We start from the raw sequence: 18,815 nt of genomic DNA, 5'->3' as shown, positions 1-18,815 counted from the left end.
ACCATCCACCATGATCAAGTAGGCTTCATCCCAGAGATTCATATGAAAATCTGTCAGGAACCCCCATGGAACTGGATTAGGCCCTCTAGATAAGTGAGACAGTTGTTTGGCTTGAACTGTTTAGGGGCCCCCCAGACACTGAGACAGGGACCTGTCCTTAGTGCATGAGCAGGCTTTTTGGAACCTAGGGCCTATGGTGAGACACTTTGCTCAGCCTTGGTGCAGGGAGGAGGGGATAGGACCTTCCTCAATTGAATGTTCCAGGATCTGCTGACTCCCCAGGAGAGACCTTGCCTTGGAGGAGGTGGGAATTGGGGGTGGGTTGGAGGGAGGACAGGGGAATCCATGTTGATATGTAGAATGAATAGAAAATCTCTTAATAAAATGAAAAGAAAAAACTTCCATTAATCCATAATCCATTTATTTACCTTTTTTATTTATTTTTTCTTTACTCTCCTTTTTGTACTTATTCACCAATTCCAAGAACCCATTTTGGTATTGATAAAGACACCAATGCCTTCCTCAAATGTATATATATATATATACAAAAATAAAAATATAGGATTTATATAGGAGAAAAAAGAAAAATATGTCAATATAATCCATTATATAAACAAACTGAAAGAAAAAAAAACATATGATCATCTCATTAGATGCTGAAAAAGCCTTTGACAAAATCCAACACCCCTTCATTATAAATGTGTTGGAGAGATCAGGAATACAAGGAACATACCAAAACATAATAGAAGCAATATACAGCAAGCCAACATCCATCATCAAATTGAATGAAGAGAAATGCAAAGCAATTCCACTAAAATCAGGAATAAGACAAGGCTTTCCACTCTCTCTCTCTATTCAGTATAGTACTCGAAGTTCTAGAGAGAGCAATAAGACAACCAAAGGAGATCAAATTGGAAAGGAAGAAGTCAAACTTTCGCTATTTGCAGATGATATGATAGTATACATAAATGACCCAAAAAAATTCTACCAGGGAACTCTTACAACTGATAAACACCTTCAATAATGTGACTGGATACAAGATTAACTCAAGGAAATCAGTAGTCCTCCTGTATACAAATGATAAATGAGTTGATATAGAAACCAGAGAAAAAGCACCCTTTATAATAGTTATAAATAATGTAAAATATCTTGGAGTAACTCCGACCACACAAGTAAAAGGCCCATATAACAAGAACTTTAAGTTTTTGAAGAAAGAAATTGAAGATGATATCACAAAATGGAAAGATCTCCCTGTTCTTGGATAGGTAAGATTAACATAGTAGAAATAGAAGTTTTACCATAAGCAATCTACAGATTCAATGCAACCACACCAAAATCCCAACACAATTCTTTTTCAGCCCCAAAGAACAAATACTCAACTTCATATGGAAAAACAAAAAACCCAGGATAGCTAAAACAATCCTGTACAATAAAGGAACTTCTGGAGGTATCACCATCCCTTACTTCAAGCTCTACTATAGAGCTATAGTGATAAAAACAGTTTGGTATTGACATATAAATAGACACATGAATCAATGGAATTGAATCAAAGACCCTGACATTCATGCCAATAGGCATTTGCTTCACTAAGCACAGTTATGAAATGGCAAGACCAAAATTTTCTCAGAAAAAAATAAAAGCAAACCACCACCTATACAATAAAATTAAATTAACAAAACTTAAACTGAATGGTGAGGGGATTTTTAAGGACTTGAAACAAGTTGATTCTCTGTACAGCTTTACAAGTGACTGTACTGTTCTCTAAAAGTAGGAAAGAACAGTGACTTCATGAGGACTCTGGGTCCAGGGTCATCATTCTCCTATCTTTTGTTCATAAAATAATTGTGGAGAAAGAATCCATAGTAGGAGTAGACAGAGTTCCTGAAATGTTTCAAGATAAATATTTCCTGTAGAAAAACAAAGATTCATGAAAAAAAAAAACATGGCAGAGGGAAGATTTAACATATTTCAGATAATATTCCATTTATTTTAAATAAAGCATAAGGGAAAGTGTGGATAAGGAGCACTTGACCAGGCAGAGTTTTCTTTTGAGTAAATACAAATGCTACTCAAGCATGGTTTTTGTAGGCCATTTATGGAACCACCACATGGTTCTAAAGATAGTCAGGAATTATTAAAATGAAAACAATATAAATCCCAGTTTTTAGGCCCATTTGAATGGTCATTCTTAGAGGCTTCTTTAGCTCTGCCACTCTCAAATTGTCCAAGGACAGTGTGCTCACAACATATTCGTTCAACAAATGTCTTTGTTGAAAAAAGTCATTACTAAGAGAGAGTTTGTAAAACCCATATTTTCACAATATATGTTTTTCTCTTTCTATATATTATTTCTTGACAGGATCAGTGTGTTTCTTGAGTCAGGCTGGAATGCTATTTCCAAGGCAGACCTAACAAGAAACTGGGCAAAGGACACTTCCTCATCTGGGTTTTCATTTCCAAGACAGTCTTATCACTGGAGATGACTGTCTAAGACTCTAACGCAACCAGTATCTTGGCATGTGTTTGACGGTCTTCACTGGAATATTCTGGGTCAGGCAGGCCTGGTGATTCCTCTAACCCCTCCCCACTCCTTACTTCTACTTGCTAGTTATGTCAACAACATATTCACAAAGTATTCAATCTAATAATATCAAGGTTTTCCCTTTTTGTCTCTTTTCTGTTTTTTTTAAAGAGGAGGCTATTAGAAACATTTTTTTCTTTATAAGAGTAAAACATGCATATTAGACTACAACTTAACAATTTGCAGACATATCAAGGGAAAAATGTACAGCTCCTGCCATGCTACAGTCCTGGCCCCTTCATTCCAAGACTTTCCTGACCACCCATTCCTCCTTTTTAATATGTGCATTGCTGTTGAGAATTCCTGCTTCTGTCCCCTTGTACTTCAGGAATCCCTATTTATCTTTACTAAACAAAGCTCAAAAACTCAAGACTCACTATGTTGAGGTTGCCCTTGCCCAGCCAAACAAACTGCTTATACCCATCCTCAACAGGTATCCAAAGTAAACTGTACAAGTCACAGTTAGGGAGCATTTGCAGCAACGTTATGGCTCTTTTTGAATCAAGTATCTCTTCTACTTCAAGGATGTCATGGTCCATGTTTCCTTCCTCTTTGATCCAGGCATCTAGGATATGATGTGCTATCAATACTTGTTAAGCAAGTGAGCAAAGGAGCACACAAATAAATATCTTTTAAGAGCAGTCTCTCATGCTTGGTAATAATCAAAACCAGGATGCTCACATTTCATATTTTTAGAAATATGTTTCTTATATGTCCCACATACAATAATCAGGCAATGTTCTTCCTTCTTTTTCTTTCATTTCTTTAGAATCAAAATCCACAAATTCTGAATTCACAGAAAATGATAAAACTGAATGAATTTTGGGTGGGAGATGGTTTGCTTTTGAATGACAAATGAATACTAAAGTATAGCAGTTTTGACCACAGGCTTTGTCCACTGACACCAGAACATTCCAGGAAATGACATCTCAAATAAACAGCTTCACATCCAGTAAAACACACACACACACACACACACACACACACACACACACACACACACACACACACAACACACACAAAAAAAATTCAATAGCACTTCACAGAAAATAGCTGTTGCTGATGGTTACTTAGGAATGATTGATTATATTTACAAAACACAAATGTCTTATTAGACTAATTGAATATAATTTAAGCTGATGGCTTGGGCAAAGAAGTGAATTTGTAAGAGTTGTAAGACAGGAAGACAAAGGCGAAGACAGTAGAAGGCTAAGTCTTAGAAAAAGGTTCTCAATATCAGGGAGCCCCACTGGACCAACACTTCAAATTAACAAGGCACTGAGGGACTCCAATGTTCAAGCTGTCTGACATCTCATCCAAGGGAAAACATCCAAGAGGAGTGTCATTTTTCTTGGAAAAAAGATTTCCACAGAGCTTTCATAATTCACCAATTAAGCTGTTTAGCCTCAATGTAATTAAGTAATATAATTATGAACCTATTTTTTAGAGGGGTCTCAGGCTTTTACTGCTTCTTTTCCTTTCTTTTTGGTGGTGCTGAGGATCAAATTTGAGATCCCAAAGATGCTAAGCACACACTCTCCTACTAAATGCCACGCTCAGCTAGAATTACTGGTGCTCATCCAGAGGTAGGAAGTCACACATTGGGTCTAGATCTTCATGTTAAAATATATAGGCAATCTATCAACAGAAATTCATAGTCCATTTTTAAATTCTATAGTGATTAATCATTCAACAGGGCATCGGTACTAGAAGTGATCAAAAGACATCTGAGACATAATAAGTATCATATAAAAATGCCAAGTGTAAAGGAGCCATTAGGCTTCCATCATACAGGGGATGGTGGCTTAAATGGCAAAGGGTAAAGTTATGTTAATGATGCTATGACAGCTGGCTCTAGAGTTGCACTATTATAACTAAAATATGTAGAAGGCAGAGTGGTCACTAATGGGGCTAGAGATTAAAAAAGCATCATCTCTTGTTCTAAACTTGTATTTCAGAGTCATGTTTATTAAGTCATAAAATATAATATTTATGAAGAACTTGGGTTGGGTCAGGCCCAGTTGTAAATTGATTAAATTAATGCTTTATTTAAATTTCAAAACAAGCATGGGAAATAGACACTATTATTATCCTTATTTCCTAGATAGGGAAACTGAGGCACAAAGAGACAAAGAAAATAACCAAAGTTTAAGGTTAGCTAACTAGGAAGTTGCTGATCTGCAGTATGAACAATAAAGGTGGTCTACCTCTAGTGTCCTGTGGGCTTTTTTTTTTTTTTTTTTTTCTGAGACAGGGTTTTCCTGTGTAGCCCTGGCTGTCCTGAAACTTGCTCTGTACATGAGGATAATCTCTAATTTAGAGATCCACTTGCCTCTGCCTCTTGCAAAAGTTAGGAGTAAAGGTGTGTTATACCATGTCCAGCTCAGTGTCCTGTGTTTTTAACAGTGTGTTGGTGCTGCACCACAACATATACTCAAAAAAACCACTACCCTTTATTCTGGAGTTTAAGTTATATGTTCACATGAATTTCCAGAAATCTTTCAGAGATTAAAGCTATGGATTTAAAAAATGGATCATTAGCTACCAAAATAAAAAACAAAACAAACAAAAAACCCAAACAACAACAGTAAAAACTGAACCCAACATTTTAAGGGACAGGCTATAGACACCCTACTCACCACTGCGTGTTGTTTGACATTTATCTATGAAATTGAATTGAAATCAATTAACAGTGATTTAGAGTCCCATGCTGAGGGCCACAGCACAGAGATTCAATATGTAGAAAACAGTCAATTTTTGTTTCAATCTATAGCACATAAAGTACTCTGGAAGATAATTGAATAGAGAGGAGGAGAATGAAGTCCAGAGTGTTCAGATGATCTGCCCAAGTCCAGGAAAGTATTCTGTAGAACAGAGTGGCCTAAAACCTATTCAGATGAACTAGTTTTTCATTTTATTCCATCAGCCCAATTCCATCAAATTGGTGAAACACATTGAAATAAAATTATTTTCCAGAATAAACATCTGTGTTCTGTAAGAACAAAAGTTTGATTTTTTTCATATTTCCCCTAGAACCCATTTTGTTCTGGAAGGATTGCAAAAGAAAGGTACAGACCACCAAGGGATGGGAAGGATGGAGGACTCCACATAAAATCTAGACTTCTCTGAAGGTGTACATTTGGATTTTTTTTGTTGAGCAATTTCTCTCTTGAACCTGACCCAGTTGTAAAAATAGGCATTGAAACTCTTTCTTTGCTCACAACAATGTCTGTGGGGAACTGGGTAGGTCTCCAGCTCTGGACCAGCTCTCAGAACAGACAGCACATCCCAAACCTCTCTGTGTGCCTGACTTTATGGAAATCATGGTACACTGGGCTTTATGGAAAGCATGGTGTCTGCTCAGTGCATCTTTTCTATCATAAATGGTAATGATGATGATGTACTGTTAAGAATGTACAGTTTGGGGCTGGAGAGATGGCTCAGTGGTTAAGAGCCCTGACTGCTCTTCCAGAGGACCTGGGTTCAAGTCCCAGCACCCACATGGCAGCTCACAACTGTCTGTAACTCAAGATCTGACATCCTCACATAGTCATACATGCAGCAAAACACCAATGCAAATAAAATAAAAATAAGTAAATAATAAACAAAAAAAAGGGGGGATGGAGAGATGGCTTAAAGGCTGAGTTCCAACTGCTCTTCCAGAGGTCAGCCTGAGTTCAATTCGCAGAACCTACATGGTGGCTCACAACCATCTGTAATGAGATTTTGACACCCTCTTCTGTATACATAATAAATAAATAAATCTTAAAAAAAAGAATGTGCAGTTCAAGATTTCCAATTAGTTTGTTTAATTATTTTTATTTTTATTTTCAAAAGATCCTGTCTCATGTTACCTAGAGATACTTCACTAGTTTCTGTGTCTTTAAAATCAGGGCAACTATTCATACCCTCCATCCCAAGGACATTTGACAATATCTAGAGATATTTTCACTGTTACAATTTTTCGGGGTGGTGGCGAATGATAGTGGCAACTAGTGGGTAGAGTCTAGGGATGTTATAAAATCTCATGTCATAATCTAAAAATGTCAATAGTGCCAAGGTTGAGAAATACATAAAAATATCACACAGTTTTTTCATTTCTACATTTTAAAACACAAGTAAGGTATAAATTAAAATACTGCTATTTAGAATAATAAAGAAAAATAGGGTAGTAGTTAGTTATCTATAACAATCAAACTTATAGTCATGTTAGGTATGTTTTCAAGTTCAAAAAGGGATATGTTTTGAATAGACAAATGATCTTCAAATGCTTCAAAAACTTACAGGATATGGCACTTAAATATTTTAATAACATAAGACTTTTCACAACAGTGAGACACATCTGTTCCTCACAGCAATAAATTACTTCAAAAAAGGATGATGGGCACTAAACAATCTCCATATAGAGTTTGCTTTTATTCTGCTGACAGTAAGCTATCTAAACTAGACAAACAGGACATAAAAGAAGACAATGTCAAACTTTGCCAAGACAAATTTCCTATTTCACAAAAAAGTCTGTCATATATTCTAGGCCTGTAGGTCAAAGATGGGTGCTCCAACATTACAAAGGAATCTTGGGTGGCTATTCAGGCAGCCAGCTGTTTCTTTCATTTCTATAGTTTTGGAAGTAGTTTGCTTTGCACTTCCTGTTTACTTAGGTAGTAGTATATCCTTCTTGGGTCTCTAGTAGAGGCGAAGACAAGGTAGTTATAGTTACAGTTTTCCTTGTTACTATATTTTTAAAAATAAAATATGTAAGGTTGGGAGACATAGAAGCTTAAATTGTTTATCTAAGAAAATGTTTTAAGGTCTAAAAAGATAGTTTTTGGATGGTAATATGAGTTATGATAGAAAATATTTTAGGCATAAGACTTTAAATTCATTAAGATAAGGTAGATAGGGTATATTCTCCAAATTGTCAAATATATATGAACTAAACATTGTAAGTGTAATTCTTATTTGATGATTGTCCTTATTGTTCATAGTTTTACTATGTTAGAGTTAAAACCTTTCCTTTTTTATTTAGAAAAAAGAGGGAAATGTTGTGGGATATTTGTACAGTGTGTGAAGGTGTATTGTTGTGATTGGTGTAATAAAAACCTGAACATCCCATAGCTAGGCTGGAGGTAAATGTAGGATTTCCAGGTAGAGAAAGGATGGAGGTGCACATGGGAGATACCAGGAGACATGGAGAGGAAACAAGAGGTCCAAGGTGGAAGAGAGATAATGTCACATGATAAAATGTAGATTAATAAAAATATGAGTTAATTTAAGTTGTAAGAGCTAATAGGACAAGCCTAAGCTAAGAAAAATCCTATTACAATATGTGCTTAAATAAACAATGAATGTTTTGACCTCTATGCTATTTAAAACATAATTTTATTCTATAGCTACCATCCAGGACATTCTGCTGATGAAGCACTTCAAAACTGTCTGGTTCAGAAAGGGAACTCTTGATTCAGAGTATTGTGCAATTTCTAATCACATTCCATATCCACCATTTTGACCAGCACACCCAAAGGAAATGTAGATATTTTATTTGCATATATGGTCATCAAAAGAAGCTACTTTTGCTATAAGCCATGTCTTTCAGTCCCTGCTCCTCTCAGTCATATCAAGGTCCAGTTTCTAAAACTGGGTTCCTATCAGGGCTATGGCAATCATCCTTTTACCACTAACACATTCTCTGATTTCTATAGAAAAATAACTGTTTTTTTTCCCACTATTCTCCAAGCCTGATGCTGTCATAAGAGCAGAAGATAAGGAAGTGGGGAGCAGTTGATTCTTTTCTACTTTTGTCCATGGTCTTATACAGTCTCTAACTGATGTGGTTACATTTGCTCTGGTTTTATTTGCTTGTTCATTTTCCTCAGTAGATAACAATAATTTTGGTATTTTAGATGTCTGGAGTACACTTGAATAAAAATTTTCTAAATAATTCTATCTTAGGAGTAAAGTGAAAAAAAATGTAAACCACAGGAGGATCTTTGAATATACTACAAAAACAAATCCATTATGGAGTTTCTATATAGAGCTGACAAGTCACTACTGAGACCCTCAAGTCTTTGGTTAAAGACTTTATAAATACTTACCAAGATCTTTAACAAGGGAGAGTGCTTCCCATGATATGACAGCTCCACCACCATCATCCAGGGCACCTTGCCCAACATCCCAGCTGTCCAGATGTCCACTGATCAGTACAACCTAGAATAGATAATAAAAAGAGGAAAACACTAAGCAAAATGACATCAAAGAAGATACATCTGGGTATTTCAAACATGAAGATCAGAAGTCTTATATTTGTGTCTTAGAAGACACACATTGTTTCTAGTGGGGAGCATGTACAAGATCTTTGGTACAGTTCCAAATCCATTCTCAGAGTAGTGAAAGCCCTCCACTTATGTCTCTCCATCAATAATGTAATCTTGACTACTAAAGTCATCTGTTTATTGATGAATGATTTTTAAATTTTTTATTTTATAGTTTAAAGTCAAAATTACATAAAAAGGAGCTCAAAACTTAAACCACAATTTTAATTGGTTATTGATTCTAGATTTTGATACCCAATAAACTTATCAAATTAAATTCAAATTTGAACATAGGAACAATAATTTATTTTTAAAATGATTGTGTTCTTTAAATTATAAATTACTTTGGTGTCGAACAAATAAGACTTAAAACCTCCAATTGAACAGAACATTTAATAGAGATTTCTATTTATATTAGGGTAAATATAGAGAAATGTGGAGATTATGTTATAAAATTTAAATCACCACAAATTTAAATGATATTTAAAGAAATGTCAGTAATTCCCTTTCAGAAAGCACAAAGGTTATTTAACTAAACTAAAATAAACCTTTCCTTCCATTGCTGGTTATAGAATCCAAGGCCTCATGAGTGCCAGAGAAGTGCTATACTGCCATATCACATACCTAGATGTTAGTGAATTAAAATGTATCTCCAACAAGCTGGAAACCTAATAAAATGGTGCTATGTCAACAAAGTATAAATACAGAAAATATCCTGATGCCCATGAACCATATAATATGCAACATGGATCAGATGGATTACAGAGCTGGTAACAACTTAGGGAAACAGCTCTGTCAACTTAGAGTGGGCAACAGTTTCCTTATATATGCAAAAATCACTAACGATAAAGAAAAATAGTAAGTTAGACCTTGCAAGAGTCAAAAATATCTCCTCATCCAAGGACCCTTTAATAGAGTGAAAATGTATCTTATAGTTAGAAAAATCTATCTATAATAAAATAAAGAACTTATATACATGAGTTGTATAAAGAAATCCCATGAAACAATAGCCAATTGATAGAAAAATTGGAACAATACTTATATAGACAACTCACATACTTACAAAAAAATACACAAATTACCAATAACCATAGAAAAAAGTATCCAGGATCATTATCATCAAAGATATAAAAACTAAACTACATTAAATCTATAGCCAACAGATAGCTAAAATGAAAAATGTCAAATAGTGGTCAGAAGGCAACACAATCAGAATTCTTAAACATTGTTGGTGGCAGCGGGGGGGGGGGGGGGCAGCCATACAACCACTCTGGAAAACTATATTTCTGTGGACTGTGATCATACATACGGGCTATGACCCAGAAATCTTACTCCAAGTTGTATGGTGTATCCAGAAGTGTGTGTGTGTGTGTGTGTGTGTGTGTGTGTGTATGCTTTAACTATGATAGTTTTCATAACAGAATATTAATAGCCATGTCCTCCTCTGAAAGGGAAAATATCCAGATGTCTATTAAAAGTACAATGAATAAATTATATTCATGAGTGGAGCATGACACAACAATAAGAATAAACAAATACAATGCATGATAAACATTGTAAAGAATAAAAGAAGCCTCTTGCTGAGGGAAGGACAGGAACGGCAGTGAAGGAACCCTATAATTTTCTTTTTAAAGAAAAAGCCCCCCTTTTCTGAGACTGCAGGCAGACACTGCAGTCTCCATACCCTGCCCCCACACCCATTTGCCCGAGTCCCCAGCCCCTTCCTGAGACTCAGAGACCAGCCTCAAGCTTCCATTCTGCCCTGGAACTCCCATCTGGACCAGAGACCAGAGGAACTCCCATCTGGACAAGAGGAGCTCCCATCTGGACAAAATAAGGAGACATCAGAGACTTCCCGAGACTCAGAGTCCACCCCCCCCACTCCTATCCGGCCAGCACTCTCATCTGGACTAGCACTCCCATAACTTTTGTGCCACTATTACACTAGTGTGCATTTCTTGCTGAGACAGTTATTAATGTAGCTCAGAGGGTTCACAGCTGGGTAAGATTGATGGTTACTTTCATACTTTCCTTCTTCCATTATGTCTATAGCACCTTCTAGCACTATGAAAGGGAGCTAATAGGGCTGGAACTTCCAGGATGGTATCAATCCTCCTTCTCTTTGTTATGGCTTGAGTAACTGGTGGATTCAGATGTAAAGTCTTACCATTCTAGTTCTGGAGGATACCCAAGAGCAATAGCCAGAATTTCCATCTAGACCAGAGAGAGGCTCCCTAAATTTGTCAACTCTCTCTGGACCAAGTACACTTATAAGACCAAGAACGAACACAAGAGGAGATGGGCAGACGTCAAGGCAGAAGTACATACAACAAAATAAAGAGCAATACAGCATCACCAGAACCTAGCCATTCTCCAACAGCTAGACCTGAACATCACGGAATGGAAGAGGAAGAAGAAAACAACCTTATAAGTAACATTATGAAGAAGCTAGAGCCTTATATAGAAGAAATCAAAAATAAAGTAGAGGAACAGACAAACAAAAAATGAGAAGAACACTATAAAAAACTAGAGGAAAGGACAATTAAAGCAGAAGAAAACAATAAATCCTTGAATGAAAATAATGAAAAAGCAAGGGAAACAATCCAAGACCTGAAGAGGGAAATCGAAAAAATGAAGAAGACACTAGCAGAAGGAATGTTGGAAATAGAAAATCTGAGTAAACAAACAAGAACTTCAGAGGCAAGTATAACCAACAGAATGCAACAGATGGAAGAGAGGATATCTGGTGTTGAAGATACGGTAGAAGAAATAGATTCATCAGTCAAAGAAAACACTAAAACCAACAAAGTCATGACCCAAAATGTCCAAGAAATTTGGGACACCATGAAAAGACCAAACCTATGAATAATAGGGATAGAGGAAGGAGAAGAATACCAACTCAAAGGCACAGAAAATATATTTAATAAGATCATGGAAGAAAACTTTCCCAACTTAAAGAAGGAAATGCCTATGAAGATACAAGAAGCCTATAGAACACCAAACAGACTAGACCACCAAAAAAAGTCCCCTCACCACATAATAATTAAACAATTAAACGTACAGAATAAAGAAAGAATATTAAGGGCAGCAAAGGAAAAAGGCCAAATGACTTATAAAGGCAAACACATCACAATAACACCCGATTTCTTGATGGAGACTTTGAAAGGGAGAAGGACCTGGACAGATATAATGCAGATACTAAGAGACCATGGATGCCAGCCTAGACTAATATACCCAGCAAAACTTTCAATCATCATAGATGGAGTGAACAAGACCTTCCAAGACAAAACCAGATTTAAACAATACTTATCCACAAACCCAGCCCTACACAAAGCATTAGAAGGAAAATTCCAACCTAAGGAAGGCAGATACACCAATGAAAACACAGGCAATAGATAACACCACAGCAGTAAACCCCAAAGAAGAGAAGTACACACACACTACCACCAAAAAATAAAAATAACAACAGGAATGAACAATCACTGATCATTAATATCCCTTAATATCAATGGACTTAATTCACCTATAAAAAGACATAGACTAACAGAATGGATATGAAATCAGGACCCATCTTTCTGCTGCATACAAGAAACACACCTCAAATTCAAAGACAGACACCTCCTAAGAATAAAAGGCTGGGAAAAGACTTTCCAATCAAATGGTCTCAAGAAGCAAGCTGGTGTAGCTGTCCTAATATTCAGCAAAATAGACTTCAAACTTAAATCAATCAAAAGGGATGATGAAGGACATTACATACTCATCGCAGGAAAGATCCACCAAGAGAAAGTCTCAATTCTGAACATTTATGCCCCAAACACAAGGGCACCCACATATGTAAAAGAAACATTACTAAAGCTTAAGTCACATATAAAACCCCACACATTAAGAGTGGGAGACTTCAACACCCCACTTTCACCTCTGGACAGATCGGCCAAATTGAAACTTAACAGAGACATAATGGACTTAACTGATGTTATGGCACAAATGGACTTAATTGATATCTAAAGAACATTCCACCCAAACAAAAAAGAATATACCATCTTCTCAGCACCCCATGGAACCTTCTCTAAAATCGACCACATACTTGGCCACAGAGCAAATCTCAACAGAAACAAAACATTTGGAATAACCTCCTGTGTTCTATCAGACCACCATGGTTTAAAGTTAGATTTCAACAACAGAAAAAACTACAGGAATCCTACAATCTCATGGAAACTGAATAATGCTCAACTGAATCACCAATGGGTTAAGGAAGAAATAAAGAAAGAAATTAAAGACTTCCTAGAGATCAATGAAAATGAATACACCACATACCCAAACTTATGGGATACTATGAAAGCAGTGCTAAGAGGGAAATTCATAGCACTGAATGCCCACATAAAGAAGCTGGAGAAATCTCATGCTAGTGACTTGACAGCACATCTGAAAGCCCTTGAACAGGAAGAAGCAAAGTCTCCCAGGAGGAACAGATGCCAGGAAATTATCAAATTGAGAGCTGAAATCAATAAAATAGAAATAAAGAGAACAATACAAAGGATTAATGAAACAAAGAGTTGGTTCTTTGAGAAGATCAACAAGATAGACAAGTCCTTATCTAAACTAACCAAAAGACAGAGAGAGCGCATCCAAATTAACAAGATCGGAAATGAAAAGGGGGACATAACAACAGACAATGAGGAAATCCAGAGAATCATCAGGTCATACTTCAAAAAACTCTACTCCACAAAACTGGAAAATCCAAAAGAAATGGATAATTTTCTGGATAGGTACCACATACCTAAGTTAAATCAAGACCAGATAAACCATTTAAATAGTCCAATAACCCCTAAGGAAATAGAATCAGTCATTAAAAGTCTCCCAACCAAAAACAGCCCAGGACCAAATGGTTTCAGTGCAGAATTCTACCAGATCTTCAAAGACTTAATACCAATACTCTTGAAATTGTTCCACACAATAGAACAGAAGGTATATTACCAAACTCCTTCTATGAGGCTACAATGACTCTGATTCCTAAACCAAACAAAGATGCAACAAAGAAAGAGAACTACAGACCGATCTCCCTCATGAACATTGATGCAAAAATACTCAATAAAATTCTGGCAAAAAAGACTCCAAGAACACATCAAAACAATTATCCACCATGATCAAGTAGGCTTCACCCCAGGGATGCAAGGCTGGTTCAACACATGAAAGTCTGTCAATGTAATACACCATATAAACAAACTCAAAGAAAAAAACCACATGATCATCTCACTAGATGCAGAAAAGGCATTTGACAAAATCCAACAACCCTTCATGATAAAGGTCTTGGAGCGATCAGGAATACAGGGAACATTTTTAAACATAATAAAGGCAATCTACAGCAAGCCAACAGCCAACATCAAATTAAATGGAGAGAAACTCAAAGCAATACCACTAAAATTAGGAACAAGGAAGGCTGTCTCCTCTCCCCCTACTTATTCAATATAGTACTTGAAGTTCTAGCCAGAGCTATAAGACAACATAAAGAGATTAACGGGATACAAATTGGAAAGGAAGAAGTCAAGCTCTCCCTATTTGCAGATGACATGTTAGTATACATGAGTGACCCCAAAAATTCAACCAAGGAACTGATACAGCTAATAAAAACCTTCAGCAACATTGCAGGATACAAGATTAACTCAAAAAAATCAGTAGCCCTCCTATATACAGTAGACAAACAGGCTGAGAAGGAAATCAGAGATACATCACCCTTTACAATAGCCACAAATGATATAAAATACCTTGGAGTTACACTAACTAAGCATGGGAAGGACCTATATGACAAGAACTTTAAGTCCCTGAAAAAAGAAATTGAAGAAGATGTCAGAAAATGGAAAGATCTCCCATGCTCATGGATAGGCAGGATTAACATAGTAAAAATGGTGATCTTACCAAAAGCAATCTACAGACTCAACGCAATTCCCATCAAATTACCAACACAATTCTCCACATATCTGGAAAGAATAATAATCAACTTCATATGGAAAAACAAAAACCCAGGATAGCCAAAAGAATCCTGTACAATGAAACAACCTCTGGAGGCATCACAATCCCCGACCTCAAGCTCTACTATAGAGCTATTGTAATAAAAACAGCTTGGTACTGGCATAAAAACCAACATGTGGACCAATGGAATCGAATTGAAGATCCTGACATTAATCTGCACACCTATGAACATACAATTTTTGACAAAGAAGCCAAAAATGTACAATGGAAAAAAGAAAGCATCTTCAACAAATGGTGCTTGCATAACTGGATGTCAATGTGTAGAAGGCTGCAAATAGATCCATATCTGTCACCATGCACAAAACTTAAATCCAAGTGGATCAAAGACCTCAACATAAATCCAGCTACTCTGAACCTGATAGTAGAGAAAGTAGGAAGTACTCTTGAATGCATTGACACCAGAGATCACTTTCTAAATATAACACCAGTTGCACAGACACTGAGAGAAACAATCAATCATTGGGACCTGCTGAAACTGAGAAGCTTTTGTAGAGCAAAGGACATGGTCAACAAGACAAATTGACAGCCTACAGAATGGGAAAAGGTCTTCACAAACCCCACATCTGACAGAGGGCTGATATCCAGAATATATAAAGAACTCAAGAAATTAGACATCAAAATGCCCAACAGTCCAATTAAGAAATGGGCTATAGAACTAAACAGAGAATTATCCACAGAGGAAGTTCAAATGGCTGAAAGACATTTAAGGAATTGCTCAACATCCTTAATTATCTGGGAAATGCAAATCAAAACGACTCTGAGATACCACCTTACACCTGTCAGAATAGCTAAGATCAAAAGCACAGAAGATAGCTTATGCTGGAGAGGATGTGGAGCAAGGGGAACTCTCCTCCACTGCTGGTGGGAATGCAAGCTTGTACAGCCACTTTGGAAATCAATATGGCGCTTCCTTAGAAAATTGGCAATCCATCTCCCCCAAGACCCAGCTGTAGCACTCTTGGGCATATACCCAAGGAATGCTCCATCATACCACAAGGGCATTTGCTCAGCTATGTTTGTATCAGCTTTGTTTGTAATAGCCAGAACCTGGAAACAACCTAGATGCCCTTCAACTGAAGAATGGATAAAGAAAATATGGTACATATACACAATGGAGTACTACTGAGCAGAGCAAAACAATGACATAATGAGGGTTGCAGGCAAATGGATGGATCTAGAAAAAATCATCCTGAGTGAGGTAACCCAGACACAGAAGGACAAACATGGTATGTACTCACTCATAGGAGGGTACTAGATGTAAAACAAAGATGACTAGACTGCTACACAACTCCAGGGAGGCTACCTAGAAAACGGGACCCTAGGAAAGACCCAAGGATCGCCCAATGACAAAGAAATGGATGAGATCTACATGAACAACCTGGATGACAGTGGGAGTAATGAAGGGCAAGATTTGAGGGAAAAAAAGCTTAGGGGAGCAGGAGATCCCAGCTGGATCAAGAACAGAAAGGGAGAATGAGGAATAACAGACCATGATAAATGAAGACCACATGAGAACAGGAATAGGCAGTGTGCTCAAGAGGTCCCCAAAAATCCACAATGATACATCCTCTGCATACTGCTGGCAATGGTCGAGAGAAAGCCTGATCTGACCTAGTCCAGTGATCAGATGGCTAAACACTCTAACGGTCTTGCTGGAACTCTCATCCAATAACTGATGGAAGTGGATGCAGAGATCCTCAGCCAGTCCCCAGGTGGAGCTCCAGTTGTCCAATTGTCGAGAAAGAGAATGGTCTCCAAGAGCGTGAATTGTTAAATCCAAGATTGCAAAAAGCACAGGGGCAAATAACCAAATGAATGGAAGCACATGAATTATGAACCAAAGGCTGTGGAGCCCCCAGCTGGATCAGGCCCTCTGGATAAGTGAGACCATTGAATAGTTTGATCTGCTTGTGAGGGACCCAGTCTGTGGGACCAGGACCTTTCCTTAGTGTATGAGCTGGCTGTTGGGAACCTTGGGCTTACACAGGGACACTTTGCTCAGTCTGGAAGGAGGTGACAGGACCTGCCTGTACTGAATCCACCAGGTTTAAATGAACGCCCAGGGGTGCCTTGATCCTGGAGGACATGGTAATGGAGGGGAGGGGCTGGCGGGAGGGTGGGACTGGGGGCAGGAGGGGGGAGGACAGGGGAACCCATGGCTCATGTATAAATTTAAAACACATAATAATAAAGAAAAAAAAAAGGATAAAAGAAGCCATACACAAAGTAATATACTATGTATAACTCCATCTACATAAAGCATAAAGTGAAACAAAATAGGAAAGTAGTTCCCTTTGTCAATGAGTGAATATGGAAGGAGGTACAAGGTGAGATTTTGTAAAGCTGTCATGCTCCTGATGTGAACACTGGTTATGCAGCTGTGCTTAACACATATACTTAGCGTTTGTGAACTCTCCCTGACAATATTAAACTCAACAACATTTGTAGAAGTTCAGCATACTGATATTGATGTATCACAAGCTGTCAGAAAACCAAAGCTGAATCAGTCTTGATGGTTAACATGAAAATTCACCATTACCTTAGGGATAAGTTGCGACCTAAAATATTACTGTGACCTTTGCACTGCCTGCTCACTGAGCAGCTGAAAGATCTCCTGTCGACTTATAGCTGACCCAGCCTAGTATGACTTCATTGCAGTCATAAACAAGGATAATACCCTAGACTAATAAATGGTCATATAATGAACCCAAATGGATTGTTTCTAAGGGGGAAATAAAAACAAAACAAAAACAAAGAAAAAGGAGCATGTTGCAATAGTAGAATCTTCTGACTGAGAAAGTGGTGTCATCCCAGAGAAGTCAGGGTATTCTCTGTCACATCCTCACAGCCCAGGGCCATTGTCCCAGTAAGACTGTAATAGACTAAAATGTCAAAATATGCTTTAATTAACTTTTTTCTTAATTCATTCAGGAGTAACCACATCAAGACAGCCATTGTTTTATATTTCTGACTTCTTTCACAATTACTGAGCTCATTTCATAACTCTATTTCTTTGTGTCTCTTACAAGCTTCCACTCTCCAGATTGCAATTACCACTTACATTAGCAGTTATGACAGGAAAGATGGCTTGGAGTAGTAAAAAGTTAAATTATATACTATCTGATCAGACCTTTGGCTATAGAAGAAAATATATATCATTTTGATTGTTAGAGTTTTAAAACATTTTTCAAATAAATAAAATGTTGGGGGCCACAATCTGATAGTTATAAATTCAGTATCTATTTTAATAAGGAACAACAAAATTACCTCTAATTTAGTAGCATTTAAAAAGCAAACTTGAAATTTTCTCATTGTAAAAGCTTCTACATACATGTAGAAAACAATAGTAAAAATTTCATTCAAAATGCTATCAGGCCAGTCTCTAAAACTCTACTGCAGCCTAGAAGAAGACCATCCAGAAAATATACAAACTCACAGGGCCAGGGTCAGCCACAGATAAACATTAGTTGCAATAAAGTTGGATCTGATTTAAGCAAGCAAACAGAAACAGACTAACTACCCAGAGCAGCAGTAAACTCAAGGTTCACAAACTTTAGCACCTGGTAGAGGGGATTATCATCCATTCTTCATAATCCCTAAAACTAAACAGTCTTATCACCCACAGCTAAGAAAGAAAAGTTGGGGTACCCCTTGTGCTTCCACCTTACGTCTGGCAGAGCTCTAGCTAGTTCCTTCCCTCAAATGCCTTTCCATCAACTTCTCTCCTAAATTCATTAACCAGTAAGGCATTGAAAACAACAAAAACCGCAATAGCAGCTATGAAAAGACAATAGGAAGGAACGGGGCGTCCGGTGATCTGAAATGTGAGGTGTGTTCTCTGGGAAGCACACTTCAGCACACCTCTTGCAGCCACCAGAGGCTTGGGCCTGGGTGCAAAG

General features: G+C 37.3%; 1 protein-coding gene across 2 annotated transcripts in view; it reads right to left on the bottom strand.

The window, feature by feature from the left end:
- Positions 1-18,815, bottom strand: part of Cpq (carboxypeptidase Q) — a 472,588-nt gene that overhangs the window by 168,406 nt on the left and 285,367 nt on the right. For both annotated transcript variants that reach the window (XM_036209105.1, XM_036209106.1), the window contains exon 5: positions 8,674-8,785. In XM_036209105.1, coding sequence (XP_036064998.1) covers positions 8,674-8,785 — 112 coding nt within the window. The remainder of the gene's footprint in view (positions 1-8,673; positions 8,786-18,815) is intronic.

This window comes from Onychomys torridus, chromosome 16 (assembly GCF_903995425.1).
Source record: "Onychomys torridus chromosome 16, mOncTor1.1, whole genome shotgun sequence".
Taxonomy (NCBI): Eukaryota; Metazoa; Chordata; class Mammalia; order Rodentia; family Cricetidae; genus Onychomys; species Onychomys torridus.
Note: the sequence above shows the minus strand (reverse complement) of the source record. Positions and strands in the feature narration are given on the sequence as shown.